Source organism: Eublepharis macularius, chromosome 1 (assembly GCF_028583425.1).
Source record: "Eublepharis macularius isolate TG4126 chromosome 1, MPM_Emac_v1.0, whole genome shotgun sequence".
NCBI lineage: Eukaryota > Metazoa > Chordata > Lepidosauria > Squamata > Eublepharidae > Eublepharis > Eublepharis macularius.
The window spans coordinates 126,459,164-126,487,117 of record NC_072790.1 but is presented as its reverse complement, the minus strand read 5'-3'; the positions used below and the strand labels follow the sequence as shown (position 1 = coordinate 126,487,117).

The following is a 27,954-nucleotide window of genomic DNA, read 5'->3' as shown; positions in this document are numbered from 1 at the left end:
CAGCTCACAAACACTCCCTTTCGCCGCACTTTAAGAACCCATCAAAGGACCATATTTTGTGCTTGGGAAAATAAGACACTTCTGTGGAGGAGAACGTGTCTTACAGTGTAAGCCTAAGCAGAGTTATACCCTTCAAAGTTCATTGACTCCCCACTTAATATACAGAGATATTATTGTGACTGACAACAGAGTTGCTGGCTAAGGCTAAAATGTGGTTTAAGCACATTTTGACTGCTGTGTGCAATTTACTTTTAATTTAATTTATTCAATTTATAGTCCGCCCTCCTTAAGCTTAAAAACACACTACACAATTAATCAACATTACCATTAAAAACATAAATAGTACATATCATCCATTTAAAAATATACTACAGGCCTTTACAGTCAGCATTTACTAAACTGGATACAAAGACTACATCCAAACAACATAGGTCCAGTAGTTTAATAATAGTCTTATACGATATTTGCCAAAAGGAAAACAGTTTTTAGAAAGATACAATGTGATACAGAATATACTTACAAGCCATAGGCAGAATTGATTGCAAGGCTAGTTATCTGCTGAGGAGGCTCTCCACTCACCCATACTAACTGAATAACCAATTCAACTTGATAGCCTGGAGACTCTTTAAGGGAAGAATTTTTAACTCTGAAACATAAATGCAATATATGCTCTTTATTTTATATCTTTTAACAGAAATGAGTACAGCTGTGAGCTTTATATGTTTACTTCAGAAGAGAACTGATGAGACTTTAGGGGACCAAATAGACATCTGACTGTTAAAGGGTAAATTATGTATACATACAGTTTCAATTCATATGGGCTGGAAAAGGAAGAAGAACCCTTTAATTTCCATTCAATTTTGTTACGCAAAAGTAGGCTTTTCAGACTAATAGTGGAAATCTTTTTTTTAAAAGTATTCTGTTAAAACCCATTCTCTTTAAAATTGTTAACAGTTAGGTAAGCACAGGTCAGAAAAACCAAGCAAGGGCTGAAAGGCGAAAAGCCCCTCTGTAACTACAGATTCTATTAATTTTTTTATACTAATCTTGCATTGTAGGCCAGTATACAATCACCAAATTACTGACAAGTTACAGAGTTCTAAAGCGTCTAATGATATTTACAAATCTGAGAAAATCTGGAAAGACATCACTTGGATGGACTCCACGTGATTTCTTTTTTATTTTGTATCCATATCTGTAGGCTTTATTTGCTTTGTTATATGCACCAAGCCTTTTTTTTAAACAGTAAAAAGTAAGGCGTCTAGTGAATCCATGGCCAAACTAAAACTTGAACCTGTGATTTCCACTCTGTAACTCTTCATCTATAGTATGATATACCTCTCAAATATGAAGGAATAGGAAATAAATACAGAAAGAAAATAAGAAAAGCTCTGCTGGATCCATCCATTCATCCATCTAGTCCAGAACAGTTTCACACAGTGGCTAACCAACTGCCCTTGACGACACCAAATAGGGATGCCTTCCCCTAATGTGGCCTCCTTGCACTGGTATTCAGAGGTTTGCTGTCTTTTGCTTAATCTGTATCACCTATTAATTTCACTGAGTGCCCCTAAGTTCTAGTATTACAGCAGAGGGTAGCCACTTTCTCCACACCAAGCATAATTTTATATGCATCTATTATTTTTTCCTAAACTGAATAGTCCCAGAATCTTTAGCCTTTTTTCCTAGGAATGGTGCTCTAACCACTTAATCATTTTGGTTGCTCTCTTCTGTACTTTTTACATCTCTACAGTATCCTTTAAGAGGTATGACAATGAGAACCGTACACAGTATTCCAAATGAGGCTGTGCCATAGAAATATACAGTAGCATTATAATACTGTTTTCAATTATTTTCATGATGAATCCTGCACCACAGAATTTGCCTTTATCGCCACTGCCACATACCAAGTCAACATTTTCATTGAGCTATCTAGTACTACTCCAAGATCCCTCTCAGTCTCAGTCAGATTAGACCCCATTAATATATATTTGAAGTTAAGATTTTTATTCCAATATGCATCACTTTATATTTAGTTAAACTGAACTTCATTTGCGACATTGTTGCCCACTTACCTAATTTATAGACAAGAGGGGGACCGTGAAAATCATGGGGATGGTGGTGGTACTAGGAGTTGTGCTGGGCTCCCAGCCACCCTGTCACTGCTCTTCCCTGCTTCATTTCTTCCCCCTCCCCCTATGTTCAAACCAAACACCTTCTGCCTTCCCACTCCTTCTCTCCCAAACACCTCCCCCTCTTTGCCCCCCCTCCCTAACACCCTTCTCCTGTATCTTTGCTTTTCAAATATGGTTCCTCTTCCCATTTCATATACCTTTGTCCAGCACCAGACATCACTGGCCTGGACGGGGCGCACTGTAACATACTGCCACCACTGGGGTTGGCTTGACACACAGTGGTGCTGGGGAAGGGCTGTGTGGAGCTGCCCTGGGCTGGGCTGTGCAAGGGTGATGTGATACTTTCCAAGGCCATCATAAGTCAGCGCTCTATGGCATTGGCCCCTGCTGGTTGTCAAGCTGCGCAGAGCTGCCAGTGGCTGCCCTGAGCTGAAATGCCCAAGGTTGTGCAGGAGGGCTGTGAAAATATCCTGGGGCTGCCATGGGTTCTACTCTCTCCCCCCACATCTTGGTGCAGCTGTGGCCACTTTCCCCCTAGCTCTGTCCAATCTGAGCTCCACCGCTCTTTATATTTATCTCCTTGCTGTCTCTAGTGGGCCCTACCCACCGACAAAAGATGACAGAGGAGAGGTTAGTGCATGTTCTACGCATGCACAGAAAACGTTCTTTGTGATCTTTTTAATCCACCTCTTTTTTTTTTTTTACTGTGTTTCACTTTTTGTGCAACCCTTGGGAGTGCCCCAAGGTTGCACAAACATCTGTTTTGTTCCAAAGTGTTCTAGATCAGTGGGTTTAAGTATTTGGACATTAGAGGCACTTGGCTATTAATATATAAGATAATCTTCACAATATGTCTTGGTTTTCCCCATCCAGAATAATCTTGCCATTAACTGCTCACACCTCCCTATGATTCTGGAGGGAGCATCCCAGTCTAGACACAGCATTCAGGCAGGAAAAGGCCATGCATGCGTGATGCGACCAGGAGCACCCCCTCTAGAGCTAGAAATCTCTCTCTGAAGCAGGCCTGCGCATGCACAGTCCCAATGTGGGGCTGCACAGAAGAATGAAGACGAACAGATGTTAGGCTAAATGGCCTGTAACTTCCTGGATCCCATCGATCCGTTTAAAAATCAGTTTGATATCTGCTACTTTCCAGCTCTCTATTTTGGAGGTTGATTTTAACAAGTTAATATGCTGGCTTATAGAGCAACAATTTAATATATGAAATCCTTAAGAACTCTTGAGTGTATGCCATTTGGCACTAATTAATTTACATGGTTGTTGTGGATTTTCCAGGCTGTATAGCCGTGGTCTTGGCGTTGTAGTTCCTGACGTTTCGCCAGCAGCTGTGGCTGGCATCTTCAGAGGTGTAGTACCAAAAGACAGAGATCTCTCAGTGTCACGAGAGATCTCTGTCTTTTGGTGCTACACCTCTGAAGATGCCAGCCACAGCTGCTGGCGAAACGTCAGGAACTACAACGCCAAGATCACGGCTATACAGCCCGGAAAATCCACAACAACCATCGTTCTCCGGCCGTGAAAGCCTTCGACAATACATCAATTAATTTACAGTTTGCCCAATAGTCCTAGAACTTCATCTCTTATCACTTCAATGTGTATGTTTTGCAGATACCCTTCCCCTAAACAGTGGCTTCAGTGTGAGTATGTGTCCCATGTTTTGCACAATGAAAACAGACACAAGCATTCATTCACTTTCTCTGCCATCTCCCTATCTTCCATTCATTTCTTTCTCCTCCAAAGGCCAAACCGCCTCCCTGATCAGTTTCCTGCTACTGATATCTATGCTTGTTGATAGCCAAGAGTTCCTGAATCTAACTTGTTGAAGCATAGGATCTATTCCTTAGGCTGCTACAAACAAAATTTGCCAAGTAAAATGATCAAACACACAGTTTCATATGTTTCTATAGATCAATACATAGCTACACTGTACAATGATACAAACACATTATGGATATTTTCTCTTTATGCACATTTATAATACAACCAACCATGAAAAAATGTAGATAGCTACAGGCTGGGGACTGGCATTTGGCTCAGCTGAGCATGGTAAAAACTCTTTTGGCAAAAAATGTTCCTTGTGCTGGAGGAAGGCTCTGTACTAAACTTAGCAGAATGCCAGGTTCCAACCCACTGTCCCAAAGCACTATCAAAAGGCATTAAAGATACTCCAACAACCAGTTTAAATAGCGTATACAAGTTATATATAACTTTAGAAGCGTACTATTTGTATACTTACTTTAAACATGGGACATTATCCCGAAGCCCATCAGATGAGCTGCTGCTAGTGGATGGATGAGACTGGGGAACAATGGATTGAGGATTGGAACCTGTGCCTGGAGTAGGCAATGGTGGCACTTGTTCAGGATCTGGAGATTCTATATAGTTTATTTCATACAAAAGCCGTACTTCAAGCATCTGTAAGTAACAATGAAGTGTTACTGCAAAACATGCCACTTGGATCTCAAACTATGCCCTTTTCAAAAGTCATGCAGCCAGGTTATACATTTAGGATTTTAAGGCTGGTCTTGACACACAGGTATCAAGCATTCTGCAGCATAAGATTGGAATAGATCCACCTGCCAGGCCAGAATCTTCATCATCCATGGGAATTTTTCCTGTTCTCCTGGCCAACAGAAGTGCTGGAGGATTTGAAGATGGCTACATAGAGGTGATACCAGTGATTCTTGACAGTATTACAGCTAAGGGGGAAATTCAAGACACTGTGCAGGGATGAGCACATTCAGACTTGTAAGAATCATAGGCCTATATTTTGTCACTGTTTTTTTAAGTCACCATCAATACACCAGTTTATGAACTGGCACTGGCACAGCAGTGGTACATCACTATTGGGCAGTCTATATAAAGAAAATAGGGTTGCACTTACCTGTAACTGTTGTTCTTTGAGTGGTCTTTTGTGCAGGCACACATGGGAACTGCACATGCACAGTCCAGCTGCAGATATTCTAAAGCTTCTAAAGGCATGAGATGCTCACCTAGCCTTTTTGTGTACTTTTCCCCAGACACAGCTATATATAAAAGTGGGGTGAGTGGCTCCCTCCCTCAGTTCTCTAAGCTGTCAATGTAGAAGGAAGGTAATAAAAAATAGCACATAGCAGGGAAGGAGGGAAGGATGTGTGTCTGCACAGAAGATCACTCGATAAACAAGTTACAGGTAAGTGCAACCCTGTTTTCATTGTAGTGTCTCCTGTGCAGTTCCACATGGGAGATTAGCAAGCTAACTTAGCCAGGAGGTGGGCGTGAAGCTCTTTAATGGAAGAGACTCTTCAGGACAGCTTTACTTACAGCTGTGTCCCTTCTGGAGTCTACATCAATGGCATAATGCTTGTTGAATGTGGACAGTGTAGACCAAGTGGCTGCCTTATACAAGTCTACTAGAGGGATGCCCCAGTTAAAGGCTGATGAGGTGGACTGAGCCCCTGTGGAGTGCACTCTTATGTGCCATGGGCATGGTTGTTTAGACTGAATATAAAGAGCCAAACTATCCAATTTGAAATGGTCTGTGTGGTGATCTTCAGACCCTTTTGGGGCTCTTTAAATGATACAAAAAGACTGAGGTCCTTTCAGAAAGGAGCTATCCTGTCCAAGTAAAAATACAAAACATGTTTAACATCAAGCGTGTGCAAAAGTCTCTCTGTGGTAGTTACTGGAGTAGGGAAAAATACCGGTAAGACAATGTCCTGGTTTAAATGGAAAGATGAGACAACCTTTGGCAGAAAAGACTTGGACCGAGAACCATCTTATCTGCAAACTTCTTAATGAACCGAGAATCTTATCTCAGGGCTTGCAATTCACTTGTCCTCCTAGTGAAGGTTATAGCCACCAGAAAGGCTGTTTCAGCTGTTAGAATGTTAAGGGAGCAGGTAGCTAGGGGCTCAAAAAGTTTATGCATGAGTGAAGCAAGCACTAAGGATCCATTGGGGGATCAGCCTGGATGCTGGAGGATATAGGTTTGCCAAACCTCTGACGAAGGATCTGCATTGAGGCTGGGCCAAGAGAGAGGCCACTACACCAGTTTGGTGTAGTGGTTAAGAGCGCGGGATTCTAATCTGGAGAGCCAGGTTTGATTCCACACTCCTCCACTTGAAGCCACCGGGCTGACCTTGGGCTAGTCACAGCTCTCTGGAGCTCTCTCAACTCCACCCACCTCACAGGGTGTTTGTTGTGGGGATAATATTGACATACTTTGTAAACCATTCTGAGTGGGCATTAAGTTGTCTTAAAGGGTGGTATATAAATTGAAAGTTATTATTATTTCCCATTTATGTAGTCAAAGTAGGCCGAAATGGCTAATAGGTGGACTTTAATGGATAAATTAGCCAAACCTTGATCCCTTAACTGGATCAAATAGCGCAAAACAGTAAGTGAAGAGGCCAAGACCGGGTTCAAGTTGTTGCCTGCGGTCCAAAACAAAAATATTTTCCATTTGGCCAGGTATGATTTCCTGGTGGATGGTTTTCTGGCTTCCCACAAGACTTTATGAACTGGTGAGGAGAAATTCAGTCCAGGGAGCATACAAACCAGACCGTCAGTTTCAGAGTGCCCAGGTCATGGTGGAGAACTTGTCCTGTAGCAGGTGTGGTGTTAGGGGAAATAGGTAGATTCTGCCCTATGTCATGAGGCTTGCCTTGGCCAGTAAGGAGCTATTATGATTGCTAAGGAACCTTCCCTCATCATTTTGCTGAGTGTCAGTGTCATAAGAGGGGGAAATGCATATAGGACGGTGTCTGTCCAAGGGATCCGAAAAGTGTCCCAAGATAGGCCTTCCCCCTTTTCTGCCCATGAGCAGTATCAAGCAGATCTCTTGCTGAGGTCTGTGGCAAACAGATTTATGGTTGCAAAAAACAGGGTGAAGGAAACCCATGTGGATGAACCACCCATAGTTCTGGGATTCAGACTAACTTAGTGCATCTGCTAGAACCTTGTCCTTGCCCGCTATGTGTATGGTAGAGAGGGAGATGCGATGCTGGATAGCCCATTCCCGTATCAGTGAGGATTCCTGGGAGAGAGCCAGGGAAGCTGTGCTCCTCTGTCTGTTCAAGTAATGCATAGTAGTCGTATTGTCTACGCATATCTGAATGTTTTTGCCTTCCACTAGGCAAGTCAGAGCCTTCAGAACATACCTTATTGCTTGGAGATCAAGGAGGTTGATGTACATAAACGATTCTTGAAGGGACCAAGCTCCCTTTACATGGGTGATCCCAGAACACACACCTCATCTTGATAGCAAGGCATCTGTTTAAATCAAGATCTGAACTGAAGAGGATCCAAAAGAGGTCCCCACTAATAGGTTTTGTGTTTTCCACCAGTTCAGCAACCTGTAGATGAGCCTCGGAAATCAGAAACTTTTGTATGGGTTCTGTTGATGTGGGCAGAACACTCTGCTAAACCAGTTCTGTAGAGGACGAAGCCTCAACCTGGCGAATGGAACTATCAGAATTAGAGAGACCATAAAACCTAACAGTCATTGAATTTGTTTTGCTTTTTGGTGCTTGTATGAAAGGACCTTGTTGAGAGTGATGAGAAATTTCCCTATCCTTTTCAAAGTAGGGAAAGCAAGGGCTAGTGAGGAGTCTAAGACTTACCCCACAAATATCACTTTTTGGTGGGGAACCAAGGATGATTCACCACATTGTCCCTCAGGCCCAGATGATGGAGGGCTGCAAGAACTAGAGACAGGTGCTGTGACAGAGACTTTCTGGTGTGGCCCACTAAAAGCCAATTGTTGAGATAGGGAAAAATTATACACCTTTTTTCTCTGAAGTGGCTCACCACTACCGCCATAACTTTCATAAAGATATGAGGGGCAGAGGAGAGACCAAAAGGAAGAACCTTGTATTGGTATTTTTGGAGCCATACTGGAAACAACTTTCTGTAGTGAACATTTATTGGAACATGAAAATATGCATTTTTTAAATCGACAGTAATGAACCAAACTTGACTTTGTAACAGGGGAAAAATGTCCCTTAACAACAACATTCGAAATGTTCTGGAAATTATAAACTCGTTAAGGGGATGAAGGTCTAAAATGAGATGGGAGTCCTCTTGACTTTTTGTCTACAATAAAATAGTAGGAAAAAATCCTATAGGTACAAATGGATGGAACAGATTCTATGACCTATTTCTGCAGCAATGACTGCACTTTCTATAAAGTAAGGCAGGAGGAGATGGTGAGTTGAACAGAGATGGAATGTTGGGCGGAGTTGCCTTGAACTCCAAGCAGCAGCCTTGTTTGATTATGGACAACACCTAAAGCTCCTGAGTAATCGACTTCCAGGCCTGTAGAAAAAGTGACAGACATGGCACCAGATGGTTTGGCCTCAAAAGCTCCGTTTATTAGACCCAGACTGATCTCTTGGAGACTGGGAACTGTCTTTTGACTTAGCTCGGAAATATCTCCTCTGAGGTTGAACAGAGGCTGAGGAAGAAGGCTGTTGGGAGCCTCTGGAAAATGCATGAATTGGTTGGGGATGGAACTGATATTTGTTGCTATGAGACACATATGGCCTTAGGGGAATTTTTTTTCTAAAGAGATTTAGGTAGAGAGGTGTAATACCCAAAGACCTAGCTGTCATCTTATCATCTTTGATCTTTTTTTTTTTTTTAAAGAATTTTTATTGGATTAGAAACATATAATAACAATTATAATCACATTCTTTAGTTTTTTCTAATTCTAACCCCCTCCCTTTCCCCCCCCTTTTTATTGACTTCCAACAGTTTTCCAACCCCCTATCCACTTTCGCTCTACTCCTTCATATTTATTTTATTTGTTTATTATAATATACTTTCAGATTCTTCTAAGCACTATTTCCACTTCCTTTCACATATAAATTGTCATATAAATAAAATCCTCTTAATCTATCTTCTTCATTAAAACTACTAATAATATTCATTTTGATAACCTGTGTTTTATCTTACTCCTTCTATTCTCTTCAATATGGGACAAACAATTTGCCCCCCTTTATACATCAATTCCAATACTTCTATACACATACTTATTATACACACTTATTGTCATTTGCTTAGGCTTCTGTTCTATATGTTGTTCTTTATCTATACATATACCATAAGTCTAACAATTAGACCTATCTTTGAATTTACGTATGTATGTATATATTCACTCTATGTTATACGGTTATCTTTCCAAAAAATATAGATTAGTTAATTTCTATCCCATTAATTCTCATAGTATCAACGCTATTGCTACTTAATATAATACTTAAAAATCATATAAAGTTGCTTAGAATTTTTCCATTAACTCTCCACCCCCTCGGTATAGTCACTTCTCTCCTCCTGTGTACCTCAATAATTTTCAAACTGCCACAGTTCTCCTCCCACCTCCCATTTTTTCACCAAATATTGTTTCAGCTTTCCCCAGTCCGTGTTAAACTGCCCTGGATCAAGGTCTCTCAGTTTTCTTGTCATTTTGTCCATCTCCGCCATGTACAGCAATTTGTAAATCCAGTCCTCAGTAGTTGGCACTTCTTGTACTTTCCACTTCTGCGCATACAAAAGTCTGGCTGCTGCCGTCATATAGAATATCAATGTCCTATGTTGTGCTGGGATGTCTTCCATTCCCAAGTTCAGTAGCAGGAGTTCTGGGTTCTTGTTAACTTGAAATTGTAAAATCTCACTCATTACTCTTATTATTTCCCCCCAGTACTGCCTAGCTACCTCGCAAGTCCACCACATATGATACATTGATCCCTCATGTTTTTTACATTTCCAGCATTTATTAGACATATTCGAGTTCCCTAGCGCAGTCTTCTTTGGCGTCAGATACCAACGGTAAATCATTTTGTAAATATTCTCTTTAATATTGGTACATGTCGTGATTTTCAATGTATGTTTCCACAAGTATTCCCACGCCTCCATTGTTATTTCTTTGTTAAAGTTTATAGCCCACTTCACCATTTGCACTTTGACTGTCTCATCTTCAGTATACCATTTTAACAACACTTTGTAGACCTTAGAAATTTCCTTTTGGTCTTCTTGTAAAATTACTTTCTCTAATTCTGAGTCTTCCATCCTTATCCCTCCCTTCGCACAGTCTGAGTAATAAAGATCTCTAACTTGTCTATATTGAAACCAGTCGTAGTTTGGAGACATCTCTTGTTGCGTTCTTATTCTTATTTTAAAGGATTCTATTTGAGTTATCTCCTTATACGTTAAACACTGTTGTTCATTATCGACCGTTCTTGGATCTATTACTTCATATGGAACCACCCAGGAGGGAATTCCTTCTTGTAGGTATTCTTTGTACTTCTTCCAAATTGTGAAGAGGCTTCTCCGAATATAGTGATGCAGGAACATAGAATCTGCTTTTACTTTATCATACCATAGGTATGCATGCCATCCAAATAATTTTTTGTATCCCTCTAAGGCCAGCAGTTTGCGATTTTTCAATGTGATCCAATCCTTCAACCATACCAGACAGATTGCATCATAATAAAGTCTCAAGTTGGGCAGTTGCATTCCCCCTCTTTCTTTTGCATCCTGTAACACTTTCATTTTCACTCGAGGCTTCCTGCCTGCCCACACAAACTCTGATATTTTCCTCTGCCATTTATCAAATTGCTTGGAGTCCCTAATGATTGGTATCGTCTGTAACAGAAACATAACTCTTGGTAACACGTTCATCTTGATTACTGCAATTCTTCCCAACCATGACAAGTTCAGCCTATTCCATTTGATCAAATCATGCTCTATTTGAGTCCATAATTTCTCATAGTTATTCTTAAATAGATCTATATTTTTTGCAGTCAATTCAATTCCCAAGTACTTCACCTTACTTGTTACCTCACAGTCTGTTATTTCCGTTAATAACTGTTGCTTTTGTTTAATCATATTCTTACATAAAATCTTTGATTTCTTTTTGTTTACATAGAAACCTGCCAAGTCTCCAAACTCTTTTATTTTTTCTATTACCTTAGGCATGTTTTCAATTGGATCTTCCACAATTAACATTATATCATCTGCAAACGCTCTGACCTTATAGGAAAAGTCTTTTATCTTTATACCACGGATTGCATTATCTTCTCTAATCTGCATCATCAAAATTTCAAGAACCAAAATAAACAACAATGGGGATAGCGGGCAACCTTGTCTTGTACCCTTTCCGATAATCAGTTTTTTAGTCAGCTCGTCATTCACCACAATTGCTGCACTCTGGTCTCTATAAATTTCTCTCACTGCTCTTATGAACCTTTCCCCCATTTGTAGCTGTTCCATGGTGGCAAACATAAAGTCCCAGTTCAAATTGTCAAATGCTTTTTCAGCATCTACAAAAAAGAAACCAACCTCCTTATCACATCGCCTGTCATAGTATTCTATAGCGTTTATGACTGTCCTTAGGTTGTCTCTGATTTGTCTATTTGGTAAAAAGCCTGCTTGTTCTTCTCCAATAACTTCGGCTAGCCACCCCTTTATTCTTTCCGCCAAGATCTTTGCAAAAATCTTGTAGTCATTATTAAGTAAAGAGATAGGTCTGTAGTTTTTAACATTGGTCAAGTCCTGTCCTTCTTTGGGGATCAATGATATATTTGCTTCACTCCAGGTATCTGGGATCCTTTGGTCCCTCATAACACCATTGATCACCTCTTTTAAAAACGGTACCAGTTCATTGGCCATTGCCTTGTAAAACTTAGCTGTGAGTCCATCAGGCCCTGGCGCTTTTCCCAAGTTTGTTGACTGTATTGCCTTCCTTATCTCTTCTTCTGTTACTTCACTGTTTAGTTTAACTCTCCACTCCTCGGACATTACTGGCAGCTTCATTTTCTCCAGATATGCGGCTATCGCATCTTTATTCACTTCTTTCTTATCATACAATTTAGCGTAAAATTTATAAAAGGCTCTGCTAATAGCGACCTGTTCCAGGTGTACTTTATTGTCATCACATATTTTATTTATTATCTTTTTCTCCTTTCTTTTCTTCAATTGCCATGCCAAAAATTTCCCAGGTTTGTTCGCCCCTTCAAACGACTTTTGATTCAGTCTTTTCAGATTCCATTCCAATTCTTTATTATTCATGGCCGTCAACTGCTCCTGAAGGATTTTAATGTCCTGATATATTTTCTTTTTCCCTGGTCTTTTCTTCAACTGGATTTCTTTGGCTTTTATTTTTTTCCATAATCTCCTGTCTCTTCTCCTCTTTTTTCCTTCGGAGTCTTCCATTTAAGTCCATTAAAACACCTCTGATTACTGCCTTGTACGTGTCCCATACCTTGTTGGTTGGTACTTCTTGATTCATGTTGTACTGTATGAAGAATTTAGTCTCCCTTCTCAACATTTCCATATTTTCTCCCTCTTGCAACAAATCCTCATTTATTCTCCATCCTTTTCTCTTAGTTCTTTTTCCAAATTTCCACATAATTGGGTTATGATCTGAGCCTACCATAGGCATTATTTCTACTTCCTTAGTCCAAAGTACTAAGTCCTTTGAGGCCCAGATCATATCAATACGCGATAAGGTAGAGTGTCTTGCAGAGAAAAAGGTATACTGTCTGATTGTGGGATTCTGCATTCTCCACACATCTTCCAACGCTTCCTGTTGCATTAATCCAAAAAAAGTCTTTGGTAATAAATCCTCTTTTCTTTTGTGTAGTGGCTGATTTCTTGTCTTGTTCCAAATTCGTAACTCCATTGAAGTCTCCTGCAAGTATTATCTGATCATATGAAAGTTCATCTAGTTCCTTCTTTAAATCCTCAAAAAAGCACTCTTTAGCTCCATTAGGCGCATATATTCCAATCACCAACACTTTCTTTAAGTTCCAAATGCATTCCACTGCTATAAATCTGGCTTCCCCATCTCTAATTATCACCTTTGGTTGCAGCTCTTCTTTTATATATAGTACCACTCCCCTTTTTTTCTTTTTTGAGGCCGCTACTAATTCAATGCCCAATTTACTTACTTTAAGGTATTTTACATCCTGATTTCTAATATGAGTCTCTTGTAAGCAAACTATATCACATTTCTGTTTTAATAGCCAGTGGAAAATACTTTTTCGCTTATTAGGTGAGTTAAGTCCATTTACATTCCACGATAAAACTTTGCACTCCATATTCAAAGCCTTGTTGTTGGTAAGTCTTTTTCATTGTCCATCATGAACCTTTCCATTTCCAATTCAGATCTGATGCGCTTTCTTACCCCTCCAAATTCAAAAGATATCCCTTCCGGTAATTCCCATCTGTATCTTACTTTCATGTCTTTCAAAGTCTGGACTAACACTTTGTATTTTTTCCGGTCCAAGAGCACCGATCTGGGTAACTCCTTCATGATGATAATTGTCTTGCCATCAACTATCAATGGATCTTGAAATTGCTTAGTCACTATCATTTCCCTTACATTCCTTGTCGTAAATTGCACTATCACATCCCTTGGTACCTTTCTCTGGGTCGCAAATCTGGAATTTATTCGGTACACCACATCTAGGAAAGCCACAACCTCCTCCTCCTCCTTTTCCAGGTATTCAGCTAACACTTCAGTCACCTGTTCTTGTGCTGTCTTTCCTTCTACTTCCAACAAACCTCGAAACCTCAGCTGCTTTTCCATATATTTACTCTCCGCAACTGCCATTCTTCCCCTCATTACTCTCATGTCCGTTCGCTGCGTCTCTGTAAGGTTGTCCATCGCCTTCTCCACATCGTTAACTTTTTGCTGCGCTGCCTGCAGGTCGGTTTGTATCGTCTCCATTCCCTTTTTTACTTCTGCCAGCTCATTTTTAACTGTCTCTTTGACATCTTTGACTTCTTTCACCAACTCCAATTTTGTTTCTTTAAGCTCCTTTAGCATTTCACAAAATTTTTTGTCCAAGTTCTCTATGGCTGCTTGCCACTCTTTCTTCGACATCGTGGGGCTTGATTTACCTCGCTTCCACGAGTCTGCACGTTTTCTTAGCTCCGTGGCGTCCAAATTGGTAGTCCTTTTAATTAATTTAAAAGTCCCGGTCCTTTAAATGAACAAAAATCGCTTCAAAAATCCAAAATGTCGGGCGTCTTTTCTCTATGGTTTCTCTGTACCCTTTTGTAATCCAAGATGTCCTACTTCCGCCCTTGCTGAAGCCAAAGCCCTTCCCTGTTCAAAAATGGCGATGCCCTTCTTCCTGTCTTCCAGTAGGGGCCGTCTCCTTCTGGCGACTCTATCACTATTACGTACTTCCTGTTTCCCGACTCTCCGCTGCAGCTCTCGCGATGGTAGAAGTTTTCCCACAGCCTGCTATCGATTCTCAACCACAGGTATGATAAACAAATGTCTCTTTTCTGAAATTACTTCTTTTTACTTAGTCCTTTTTGGAATCTATTTCTTGCCGGGTTTCCCCCTCCTTATAGTAAGTCTGTTGCAGTTTAAAAAGTCCTTTTAAAACTTCGTTACTTTTAACAATCCATCCCAATTCAGGAGATAGTGATCTTTACCTTTTCAAACGTCTTTCTGGGTTGTAATCACTGCTTCAATCTTAAGTTCTCTTTCCGTTTGTTTTCCCCCTGTTGAAGCTTGGGCACGAAGGTCTTATGCCAGCCGCACTGGCCCCGGGTCTGTCGCAGAGATCTATGCCGACCTGTCAAAGGGTGGGACCTCAAGGGTCGAGAGAGAATCCTTAGCGCAGAACCCCCCCTCGCCCGAGATCAACACGCCCTGAGGTCTTTGAGCGTTCTTTGCCTGTTCTCCGCCTGAGAGCAGGTGGCCGGGGGCTATTTGTGCCCCTCCGGCCGCTGAAACGGCAGCCCGGTCAGCTCTGCACTTAGAGCTGCGTTAGACCTCCATGGATCCCAAACCGGAAGTCCCATCATCTTTGATCTTTTTGAGTGCCTTGTCCCATGGTCGACAAAAATAGGTCTGTCCCTTCAAAGGGAAGGTCTTGCATCTTCATCCTACGGTGAAGTGCGAGAGCCATGCTTCTGAGCCACACATGTTTAGGCAGAGGAAGTGGAGGCCATCACCCAGGAAGAGCAGTCTGGCCATATTTAATTGTTGTTTGGAGAGCCTTAAAGCTTCTCCTTGCAGAATTTTTGCAAGTCTTTATTAAGCTTAGATATGGGCCGATCATTTCCCATATGAAAAGCTGATGGCAGGCCATGATGGCCTCATATTTACCAATTCTAAAGGTTAGGACTGCAGAAGCATAAACCTTTCTGCCCAGTATGTCTAATTTCCTGCCCTTCATATCGATCAGAGCCAAGTGGCTCATGCTTTTTTGAAGGCCTTTGCCCTGGATGGTCTTGGTGACACGAGAATTGGCGGGAGGGTGAGTAAAGTGGAATAATAACAATAACAACAACAATTGCGCTTATATACTGCTGTTCTAGACAGATTAATGCCTCACCCAGAGTGGTGAACAAGTTAGTGTTATTATTATCCCCACAATACAGCTGGGGGGCTGGGATTGAGAGGAGTGGCTTACCCAAGGTCACCTACTGAGCTCATGGCAGTAGTAGGATTCGAACTAGTAGAGTGCTGATTCGCAGCTACAGTAGGAAGGCTGATCCTTCCTGTTTCGTCTTATACATATTGGCCAGCTTTTTAGATGTTATCAGAGTCAAGGCTGGCCTGGACCATAGATCTTTAATCACATCTCACATGCCTTGCATGATTGGGAATGCCACCAATCTGGCCATTTCTGAGCGAAGGACCTTGAATACCAGATATGAAGAGATCGAAGCAGAGCAGGTCACCTCAATATCCAGGTATCCCACCATCGGGACTAACTGACTGGTATACAAACAGAGATCTTCACTCAGGGATACAGCAGAACCCTGTCACAAACTCTGGTAGAGACAGCTCCAATGCAAAATCCCATTTGACATAGGAGTCATCAGAGTAAGTAGTGGGATTCAGTGTTGGTTCCGGGACAGCACTGTCTTTTGGAACTGTAGCCAGAATCGATGTAGGTTTGGCTTTACTATGTCTTGGTTCTGAATGGGCAGACACTTACAGGTCCTCATCATGGAAGAAGTAGTGAGGAGGTAGGTACATGCCTGATGAGCCTTCAAACTGGTAAGTATAGTAATGCTACAGGGAACTGATGGCATCTATGGTGTGGAGCCGGTTCCAAACTATTGTCATTCTCAGATGGATCCGAAGAAGTCCTCTGTCTTTCCACAGGCCATACTAGTGATGGCAGCAATGGAGATATGGCTGTCAACAATTTTATGACTTCCGGAATCTCACTCTCTGAAAGGGATGGAACCAAAGTGGAACACCATCTGGGAGTTGGAGATGGAGATCTTAGAACCCTGGGAGGACTCAATGCAACTGACAATCAGAATTGAAGAGGATGTTTTCCTCTTTTGCGACTTCGAAGTCGACAATTAATCAGTATGCTTCGCTTTGAGCTTAGCTTTTTTCAAAGGCAGCTCTGACTGGCACTGAGGTGGAGCTATTGAATGAGTGACTGGAAGCGAATGAACGTTTCTGTACTAATAGGTGCTGAGCATGCAGAAGGAACTAAGGAGGCCCATTCTGGGCATTGCAGTCCTTTATCTACAACATTATTCTCTGTGTTGATAATGCCCTTTAGGGCTGACTCCCAAAGACCTGCTTTCAATCGCGACGTCCTTTCATGGCGCATCTTGGGCATAAACTTTATTTTTAAACTCAAATTTTAATATATTAAAATGAACAGTTTACAGATATACACAAAAAATACAAAATATTTATAAGATAAACTGCCAATCTAAATCCTGTTCTGTCCTACTTCCATGGACATATAAGACCCTTTACCATCAACTGACAGTATCAATACTATTTCCAGTTATACAATTGCCAATTCCATTCTTTGAATCGTTCCTGACCATAAGTATTTCTATTTTTCTGATAAAGGTTAATTTCACTGAAGGATAGATCTCTTTTATTTTTAACAATAAAATCTTGTATCTTAGGAATATATTTTTGTTTTCATTGCCTGGCAAAAAACATCCTGGCAGCAGTAATCATATGTAAGGCAACCGTTGCTGATCTCTAGGTATATCAGGCAGATAATTCAGCAACAGTGTCTCTGGTTTATGGGGAATTTGTTTTTCCAATCCAATTGATATAATTTTCTCCACTTTGCTTCCAATAACTGGAGGCTCGTATACACATCTACCAAATGTGAAAAAACCTGCTGTATCTTCTTCACAGAATTGGCGTATGTTGATACCAGTCTTATAGATCTTTGCCAGCCTTAAAGGAATTAAATGCCTCCTATAAATCATTTTCAGCAGGTTTTCCCTAAAAGAGAGGCAAATTGTAAATGAAATACGATGAGTGAAAATAAAGATCTATGTTGAATCATCTAAGTTGCTACCTATAGTTTTTGTCACTGCAGAAGTTTTGATCAGGTTTGAGTGTAATTTTCAATATTGGGCGTAAACTGTTTGTGGTTTGTAAACCACACACTGCAAGGAGTCATGGTCCTTGCCCAAACCTAACAGGCATTTGTCATGCCTATCCAACTGAGCCATCTTGGTACCACAACATGTATACTTCTTGAAGACAACCTTCAAAGCCATGGATTTGAAAAACCAAAACTCTCATCAGAAGGTAGGAAACAAAGCAAAGGAATATTCTTCTTCAGTGGCGACTAAAGAAGAACTGAGGGAGGGAACTGCCTGCCCTGCCTTTTATGGCCATGACTGGAGGAAAAGCATGTGAAAAGGTAGGCTAGAGCTTTAGAACATCTGTGGCTGGCCTGCACATGTGCAGTTCCCTTGTGGGACTGCACAGAAGACAAGATGAACTATAAAGATGGATATCATCAGCATATTGATAACATACAATTTTAAATTGAGGAAGAATCTCTTCCACGGACCTTACATAAAAATTAAACAGCACAGGAGGTAAAACTGAGCCCTATGGAACACTACAGTAAAAGTCCCACAATGATGAAGACAACTGGTCTCCAACAGCATTTGAAGTCTAATCCACAAAGAATGATTTGAACTATTCCAGAGCACAACCTTTGAGCACATCATATTTCTACCTCCAAATGTCTCAACATGATGTATGACCTACTATATCAAAGGGTGTTGAAAAATACAGCCACACCCATAATGTAGCACAGCCCTTGTCTACACTCATCAAATAATGTCACCAATAGAATTTCTGTGCTTTCAATGTTGTTTTTGTGTTTCTGCTCAATTCAAAAGGGTCTAGAGCAGGAGGTCTTTGTCACTCATTTTTCAATAATCTTTCCCAAAAAGAGCAGATTAGAGACTTAGATGATAGGTGGCCACAACTGCCTTCTCCAGACATGGTTTTTCAAGTAATGGAGAAATAACTGCCTCCTTTAGAGGTTGAGGGGGAAAAACCTTTAGTCAGTGATTTATTTGTAGTGGATATCAAAGGACAATTAATCAGTTCCTTACAAGATTTCAGTATCCATGATGATGAAGAACAGTGCAAATGAAGGCCTTCACAACTTTCAAGATACTGTTGACGTCCAACAAAATAAGCTGGTTAAAGTGATCCAAATAGTGCCAGAGAGTGCACTAGATACTTCTACTGTCTAAACTATATTAGTGTGTACACATATTTTTATATATTTGATTTGAAAATCAGAGTAGCTAAGCTAAGGGTATATTTTTCCCTGTGTCTCATCATTGTCAAGGGATGAGCTACAGCAACTTTCTTTAGTAGTTGGAGCTTCTAAACTAATTAGTATGAGAAATTAACAAAACACAGGTCAAACACTTATCTGACAGGAGGAGTTATCACCACTGGTAAAATACACCAAAGAACCACAAGGAACAAAGGATACAATAGTACTTCTAGGCAATGCATGTTGCACTTGTATGTTTGTTCCATCTACTGAAAAACTGTACCTGTGGTATCTGGCTCTGCTTTTTACTCTTTCCTGCTGAAACCTACATAAGGAGGACATACTTGCCTTGATAACATCCAGACTAGACTACTCCATGTAACAGACTTTTCTATGTGGGGCTGCTTTGGAAGATGGCCACGGAACTTCAAAATACCAAATAAAATGTTACTTTCACCACAATTCACCCATTTTTTAGTAGCTACACTGGCACAGATTTGCTTCTGTTTTACATAAAAAGTGCTGTTTTTGACAACTAAACCCCTAAATGGTTTGGGCTGAAAGGACCTAAGGACGACATTCAACTGTATAAACCAGCCTGAGATCAACTGGATGGAGGGAGGCTTGCTGTGGACACCAGTTTTCGTAGACATTCAATGGGCAGGACCTGGTGAGCTGTCATCTCCCCCCCCTGCCCCCAGGGGAGCAGCCTATTTGACTTTTTATTGCTATTCCGGAAGATTTTGAAGATGTATCTATTTCAGATAAGAATCTAGTGTTAAAAGGTATTTTATTTTACATGGGTTATAAAATGGGGTTGTTGTTTTTTTCCTGTAATTTTATTGATTATTGTTGGATTTGGGGTTTTAATTTTATAATAACATTATAATAATAACATTCGATTTATATACCGCCCTTCAAGACAACTTAATGCCCACTCAGAGCGGTTTACAAAGTATGCCATTATTATCCCCACAACAAAACACCCCGAGAGGTGGGTGGGGCTGAGAGAGCTCCAGAGAGTTGTGACTATTCCAAGGTTACCCAGCTGGCTTCAAGTGGAGGAGTGGAGAATCAAACCCGGCTCTCCAGATTAGAGTCTTGTGCTCTTAACCACTACACCAAACTGGCTTAAAAATACAACTAAAATAAAATATCTTTGTTAGGGTAGTATTATACCATTTTGGTCAGGTAAAAAACACTTCTTCAGAACAAGGGTGTTCTAAATTTGCCTTCTCTGGATTAAATTTCAACATTAGCCTAATCTAGCCTATAAGCATGTTTAGGCAGTTATTCAAGTAGTGAATCACTGTTCCCGGATTTCAATGAAATTAAATACAGAGATGGTTGTTATCAGAATATTTATGACACTGCACTACAAATTGTCTGTGGTGAAATGCCTTACACCCCAGGATTATAGTCCCAGCCAGCACCCCAAAAGAGAATTTTTTAGGTTTGCATTCTTTATAGGCACAGAGGCTATGAGAAATTCTCTGCTGATTACCAGGAGGAGGTAAGTGGAGAAACAAGTTGGAAGTGGTCACCTCAAAGGCAGCCAGTACCACAGAATGCAGATAACACTGGCTGCAGAAGAACAATGAACAGTCAGAGTCACATCTAAGCTATAGAGCTTTGGGAGGCCAAAAGGCAGAGTGGACATTTCTTGCAAACAAGAAGGGAAAGAGGTCTTAGTTGGAGGTGGGCAATATGCTGAGGAAACTCTTCTGGTCTCCATTTTATAAGGAGGAGGTAGAACTCCAACTTGACTCCAAGAACTGAAATCAACAGGTGATGACCCCTGGACACTGAAACCAAGATAATGGATGATTTCTAATTGCTTGCAAATCCAAAAATTATATTACCTGTCTCTTATTACCTTCTGTAGGGGTATGCAAGAGACAAGGATTAGAGAAGTTTCTGTTTATTCACACTTCTTTTATCTTTGTTCAGCTTATGTTTACAGATACAGTGTGCACTTTTTATGTTATTAAATTTCTTTTCATTTTAATGGGGTCAGAATGAGCATTGCAACCCATCTTAAATCCCTGTTTAGTCCAAACTATGGAGAATGTTAAAAGAAATGGGGGTGTCACAACATCTGATTGTTTTGATGCGCAACCTGTACTCTGGACAAGAGGCTACTGTCAGGGAACAGAATGGTTTCCTTTTTTTTTTTTATAAATTTTTTTATTTTTCATAACTACAAAACACTACACCAGACTATCACAAGGAAAGGGGAGAGGGAAGGGACAAAGGGGGGTGGAAAAAGAAAAAGGGGGGGGGGGGAATGAACTACAAACACTAAACACTACACTTCAATGTTTCCCTTCATACTGTCATAATACAAAAATAGCTCCATAGAATAATGATGGAGTGGTTAATCATACAGAGAATAAACATTTCAAATTCTGATTAAACTTTCCTCCCCCTTCTGGGTCCCGGACGCAATTCTCTCTGTGCAACTGCTGTTGCGATGCTCTCCTCCTCCCCCCCCCCCTCCGGCTCCTCCTTTTCTTCGTTCTTGGTGCAGCAGAGTTCTGGGTTTTTATTCTCAAAATCCTTTAGTTGATCTTCTGATAATATCTTATAGGCCTGATCTTTATATCTGAACCATAAGGGAACAGAATGGTTTCCAACTGGCAAAGGTATCAGACAAGGATGCATATTATCTCCGTACTTGTTCAAACTCTATTCAGAGCATATAATAAGGAAAGCAAGATTAGAACTAGAAGAAGGTGAAGTGAAAATTGGTGGAAGAAACATTAACAATTTGAGATATGCAAATGATACCACATCACTGGCAGAAAATAGTGGAATGACTACTGATGAAGGTTAAAGGAGAAAGTGTCGAAGCAGGATTAGAGCTGAACACCAAGACGACAAAAGTACTGAGGAATTACACAGATTTAAAGGTGACACTGAAAAAATTGAAATTGTCCAAGATTTTCTATTCCCTGGCTCAACTATCAACCAAAAGGGAGATTGCAATGAAAAAATCAGAAGAATCTTGAGACTTGGAAAAGCAGATAGAAAAGATCCTAAAAAACAAAGATGTCTCTCTGGGGATCAAGATCAAGATAATCCAAACTATATTATTCCCCATTACTATGTACGGATGTGAAAGCTGAACAATGAAGAAAGCTGACAGAAAGAAAATTGATTAATTTGAAATGTGGTGCTGGAGGAGAGTCTTGTGGATACCATGGACAGCCAAAAAGACAAATAAGTGGGTTCTAGATCAAATCAAGACTGAATTCTCCCTAGAATTTAAAATGACAAAACTGAGGCTACCATACTTTGGTCACATCATGAGAAAACAAGAAAAGTGGAAAGCAGCAGAAAAAGAGGAAGACCTAAAACAAGATGGCTTGACTCAATAAAAGAAGCCACATCTGAGCAAGTATGTTAGAGATAGGACGTTTCATTCATAGCGTCGCCATAGGTCGGAGGCACCTTGAAGGCATGTAACACACATACTGTACTGACGTAGTTCCCCAGGGGCCAGAGCAAGTGTTCAGAGGCCAGTCATGACCAGGCAGCAAAGAGTAAATAGAATCCAATTCAAATATCAGGGGTTCCAGAAAAGCCAAAAGTCAAGTCCAGTCCAAGGGTCAGATTTTCAGAGAAGCCACAAGTCAGGCCCAGTCCAAAAGTTAGAGTTCTGGAGTTTGGGTAACAGCAAGGACAGTGGAGCAGCTGTAAATTGTAGTTGTTGTGTCCGCTAACTGCTGTTTCTCCCAACTGCTTTTATGGCCATGTCCTAATGAACTAAACTCCCAGGTAATTATTTGGCAGCCATCCCAAAACTATTCATCAATCTCTGCAGCTGACAGCTGACGATGACTCATGAGTCTTGCACTCTTTCTCCGGTCCTGCAATTCTACACGTCTCTGACAGTGTCTGCGTTGGAAGGGTGTAGGTGAACCAGGTAGGCTGAAGGGGGTGTCTGAAGCCTTGTGGCTCACTTCAGAATTCTGTGATATTGACTCAGCCTCAGCTGTAGGCTGTGATTCCCTATAAGCCAGAAACCTGATCTTTTGCTGCTCTCCTTCTGACTCAAGGTCAGCTGCAGCTGGGTCAATTATACATTGTCGAGGGCAAACTGCAGGCTGTTCTTCATCTGATGAATTGTCACTGAGCACAGACTGAAGCTGACTTACAACACATACAGTCCAAGCATACCACGAGCAGAAACGAAGTGTTCAACAGAGTGTCAGTTCTCTCAGTAACAAGTGTGAGAAAGTGATACAAACATGAAGCAAAGCCTTTGAATGGTTAAGTGGCACATACAAAGATTTTAACCAGCATATGAAATATATTTAAAATAAAGGCAAATGCTACTTACCGGAATAACTTCTGTTGTAATTTCTTGTTTGCTGAATCTGTAAACAATGACATGTGCAGAAACTCCTGCTATGCACAGCATTCTGCTTTCTGGACACCATGAAATGATCTGAATGGCATATGGGTCTTCATCTACAATGTCCGTGCTAGGTCTATCATCTTTATTTCGTGACTTTTCAAAGACTTTAGCTGTTTTTAGCTTATATAGCACTTGCAGTGTTACTAGAAATAAGCAAAATAATTGCATGAGCAAATATGCACAATGTTTTGGAATTTCCCTCCTTCATAAAATGGTTCAAACAAAACAATACTAACAGTGAAATCCTAAACGGAGTTCCTCCAGTCTAAGCCCATTGAAATCACCACACTACATACATTCCCATCTATATTTGAATTCAAAGACCCTGATGCTTGGAAAAGCACTTCTGCATGTATGGGTTTAGAGATTATTCCCACCCCTCCCCTGCATGTTCTTTGCATTATATAATTTATTTTACTGTTGTGATATCCAACCCTCCAATCAGCCCCCTTATTCTCATGGACAGTATAGCAAGAATCTGACAGACTGCAATGGGAACAAAGAGCAAGCAAAGCCCTGGTACATCTGCAAAACACTGTGTATAGCTCTTTGGCTCCTGGTCATCTTAGATTTCAGTGAGCTCTAGATGGCCACATTCATCAGAATGTTTCAGCCTCTACTTCCACAGGAAGTATCATGACCTTAAATCTCAAAATCACTAAAATAAAATGTATGGTTCAACTTATAACATTTCTCTGATCGTTTTTTTTTTTTAGTTTGCATGCAGAGTAAGTTTCAGAAATCTCTCAAAATTCTTCATAATAGTGACCTCTAATTATATCAAATTGGCTATCTCCTACTTCATAATTTTAACATAATCCTCTTTGGGTTTTCCTGTAGCCTTGCCTTACCCATATGTATATTAATTTTTGGCTCCAATTTAATTACAACTAATTGTGCTTAAGTCCAAATCACAATAATGGGAAAAGTTCTAACTTAAAAATCCACTGATTTGAACAGGGTATTTGTACAAGTAACTTTAGCTGGAGTAAAGCCTTGACAGTCAAGTGTATGAGGTGGAGAGATAATCCAGTAATATTATGTTCATAACACAATAGGTTTATAACAGCACTTACAAAGTGCTTTCTATGAGAACCTTACATAACTTGGCAAAATACTCACTTGCAGAAGCATCCCAAAACTTGATTGACCCATCTGCATGCCTATGAAACAGGAAGTTTTTAGAAAATATTCTTAGAAATGGAGAGCAATGGTGCTGAGATTGATTTGAGCTAATCACATTAAATCAATATTTTAAATACTCCTTTGTGACTTGATTGTTTCCCTAGTATTGTAGTGTTGCCAGCACAATGCCCATAAAATATATTGGTTTGTTTTTCATCTTATTTTCAAATCTTAAATTGTAAATAGCCACAACTGAAGGTGCTATTTAAATATAGGGGGGGGGGGGAAATCTAACAATTAAATCCTTATTTGGACAAATTACATGTTCATTCCACTACTGGGAGAGATCGTCTGGGGATCTGGAGTGAGAGCATCAATATGCTGATGATGCTCTGCTATTTATCTCCCTACAAACTGCATCAGGTGAGTGTGTGGAGATAGTTCAATAAAAATTATACCATAATAAATGTGCTATAGTCTTTAAGATGCCACAAAGCTCTTTGACTGCACTTAGACTACCAATTACAGTTAATTAAAAAACTGGAAGAATCTATCTTCTGTCAGATACATGCCTGCATTTGGTTTCTCCCTCATTTCTTTTTGCATGGAAGGTGATGCATGAACGATAGGCTAAGAGTAATCCCAATTACCTGTGACATATGACTGTAGACTCACTTTAGCTACAGTTAGTTTTCCTTTGCAAACCAAGATTCTTAACTAAGATTCAATCCTGTCTTAAGATCCCAGTTAGAAGGAAAACAGTTACTCGCATTCACACAGTAAACCAGTTAGACTTAAACCATCATTCCTCCATCATGCTCCCACAAGAAAGAACAGAAGAAGCAGCCAAACAAAAAGTCTGTGCACATTTTTAGTTCTCTGTGGGTAAACTGGATATCTGAATGCAGTTTGTTTGTTAGTTTGTTGCAGCCAAAACATGGCTATCCTTCTAGTAAATACACTTGCTAATTCAGCTTGTCTAAAACCTATATAGCATTGCATCTCATTTTCAGAATAGGGGTGTGCACCTGAAAAAAATTCAGGTTTCCCACTTCGGGTTTACCTGAAGTGGGAAAAAGCTTCAGAAAAACTTGAAATCCAAAGCAGCATGCCATTTCAGATTCGGGTTTCTAAGTCACTTCAGTATGCTCCGTAAAGATTCGATGCATACTGAAGTGATGGGGGAGGGGGGACCCCCACCCTTAAACTCCCACCTCCACCATTAAATCCCATCCCCCACCCCACTTACCTGGCCAGGTGGAAGACTGGAGCCAATGCTGCGCTGGCCAGCTGGCTGGCAGAGAGAGCCTTCCCTGCTGTCGTCACCACGCAGCCATGGCCAGCATGCCCAGCTGGCTGACAGAGAGGGCCCTCCCTGCTGCCGTTGCAGCGCAGCCACAGCCGGCGCGGCCAGCTGGCTGGCAGAGAGGGCCACTGCTGGCACGGCCACCAGAGGCCAGCGGGGAGGTGGGAGGGCCGCCTCCTCCAGCATGGTGCCAGTAAGTGGGGGAGGAGGGTAAGGATAGGGAATGGGAAAGTTTAAAGTGCCCTGCTGCTTGCAAAAGGGCCCTTTAAACTTAACTCCCAGGGCCCTGAAGCTTACCAAAGCATTATGAATGCTTCAGGAAGATTTGATTCAGGATTTCCAAATTGTGGCCCCTATTTCAGAATGTTTGCAGCACCCATAAAAATGCATGGAGCATTATTTTGACTTGAAAAGATCTGTCCACCACCCTATATATATCTATAGATATGGATATATGGTCCATGTCTGAAATGAAGTAACTCTTCCATTGCCATCTGAGGAGAAGTTTTTATTGTATGTAGTGTTTTAAATTTTATTGTAATGTTTTATCTGCTTTTATGTGTTTTTATGTAAATTAAAATGTTGTGCTCCGCCCTGAACCCGCTCAGTGGGGAGGGCGGGCTAAAAATCTAATATAATAAATAAATAAATAAATAAATTTATGGAACAGATAATAAAGAAATAAATAAAGGAGATTTAAATTTTTATTTAATTTAAAAATGTGTAGGCTGTTTCTATATTTGCTCTATTCAAAGAAGCTAAAACCATATAAACCCATAAAAACAAAGTTCAAAGGCAATTATACAATAAAACAGTAAATAAATTAACACATCTGTTAACATTAAAGTTATCACTATTTGAAACTATCTTAGAATCATAGGGTTAGAAGGACTTCCAGGGTCATCTAGTCCAACCCCCTGCACAATGCAGGAAATTCACAACTACCTCCCCCTCCTCTTTCTACTTACCCAGTAATAATGATCTCTGGGTAACTCTGTGTGACCAATCCCCAGTTTCCGCCATTGATAGGCCATTCCTAAGTAAATAAACCAATAGGTTAAATTCAGTGACACTTAACATAGTTATTAAGAAATAAGAATTTAAATTCCTTTTAATACCTTTTTACTATAACCTTGACGCTTCTGTCGAGCCCCAACTGAATAAAGTGCTGGAATAAGATCCACAGGACAATCAGCAAAATATTCACAACAGGTCACTGGAGATTCATGTATACTCAAGGGATAGGGATTCTCAAATATAGGATACCTTTAATGAAAGGGAGTGAAAATTAGGTCAATTGAAATTTTATATTATTTTCCATACAAAATCAACTTTTAGTCATGATAAAAATGTAAACAGAAGGAATACAAAGTTTAGTAACTAAATGCAAATGATACATTACATAGACAACAAGGAAAAGAGTGCTGATATATTTACAGTGCATTAAAGAAAGATTAGATTATGATTTTTATACAGATTCTTTGGAACACAAGAGTGAAGAATTGGCTGCAATTTCATCCTGTTGGGTGTGTTCAGGTCAATTAACCTGCTGCGCCCTGTACAGATTTATAAAAAACACTCCAGTGTAATATAGTTAACACACTCCACAAAGAAGTCATTTAATAGGAAAATTATAAAAACACTCTCCTGGAAGTAAACTCCACTGAATAGACAACATGACTAGGATTTTGAGTAGGATTACTCCCTAAAATGCTAGAGATCAGCTGTTTGTGATGTCTCTAATTTGGCTCCCTGCTAATGAGGAAGGAGAACCAGATACATGACTGTGAGCTCCTTGGAGGAAGGGCAGGATAAAAAAATACCAGCTATATAAATCTATCTTCTAGGATAAGAATTGCTGCCAGGAAGCGAATAACAGCAGCTAAAAGCAGGAGGATGAAGGGGAATGTGCTTCGCATATACATTTCGCTAACCAGCCACTACAAAATTTACAAGAACTGTAAATTATATTATTCAATTTTATGGTTATAGTGCTACTCAGGGCAGGTTTACACTTCTTGTATATACATGATGCATAAAGTGTGATGCTTGTTATAGATACACTTGATTTGAATGATCTATTCTTCTAAAAACAGCACGGGAAAGTCATGCGTTATATTGTAAGCACAGTAAGGACACATTTGCATTTATGCTCCCCACTAAGCACATATGTGAGAACCAGCCCACAGTGTGCCATATTAAGTTGATACAGAAATGTATTCACAGCTCTTCGCTGCAGAAAAGGAAAAACAAACAAACAAAAAATGAAGAGACTCTTCATTTTAAAAAGTTCTTTTAAAAAAACTTTTAGAAGGGTTCAGTAAGTCAGTATCAAAATGGAATACAATAGAAAATAAAGGTTTTTTTTTGATAAACACATTTATCAAACTATATCCACTGCTAAACTTAATG

The 27,954-nt window shown here is 40.2% G+C and overlaps 1 protein-coding gene across 4 annotated transcripts in view; it reads right to left on the bottom strand.

Moving 5' to 3' along the window:
- Window positions 1-27,954, bottom strand: part of STXBP5 (syntaxin binding protein 5) — a 374,150-nt gene that overhangs the window by 89,525 nt on the left and 256,671 nt on the right. For all 4 annotated transcript variants that reach the window (XM_055002095.1, XM_055001852.1, XM_055001931.1 and 1 more), the window contains exons 12-17: window positions 26,661-26,808; window positions 26,511-26,578; window positions 24,234-24,274; window positions 23,034-23,254; window positions 4,393-4,571; window positions 521-646 (exon numbers count right to left, since the gene is read on the bottom strand). In XM_055002095.1, coding sequence (XP_054858070.1) covers window positions 521-646; window positions 4,393-4,571; window positions 23,034-23,254; window positions 24,234-24,274; window positions 26,511-26,578; window positions 26,661-26,808 — 783 coding nt within the window. The remainder of the gene's footprint in view (window positions 1-520; window positions 647-4,392; window positions 4,572-23,033; window positions 23,255-24,233; window positions 24,275-26,510; window positions 26,579-26,660; window positions 26,809-27,954) is intronic.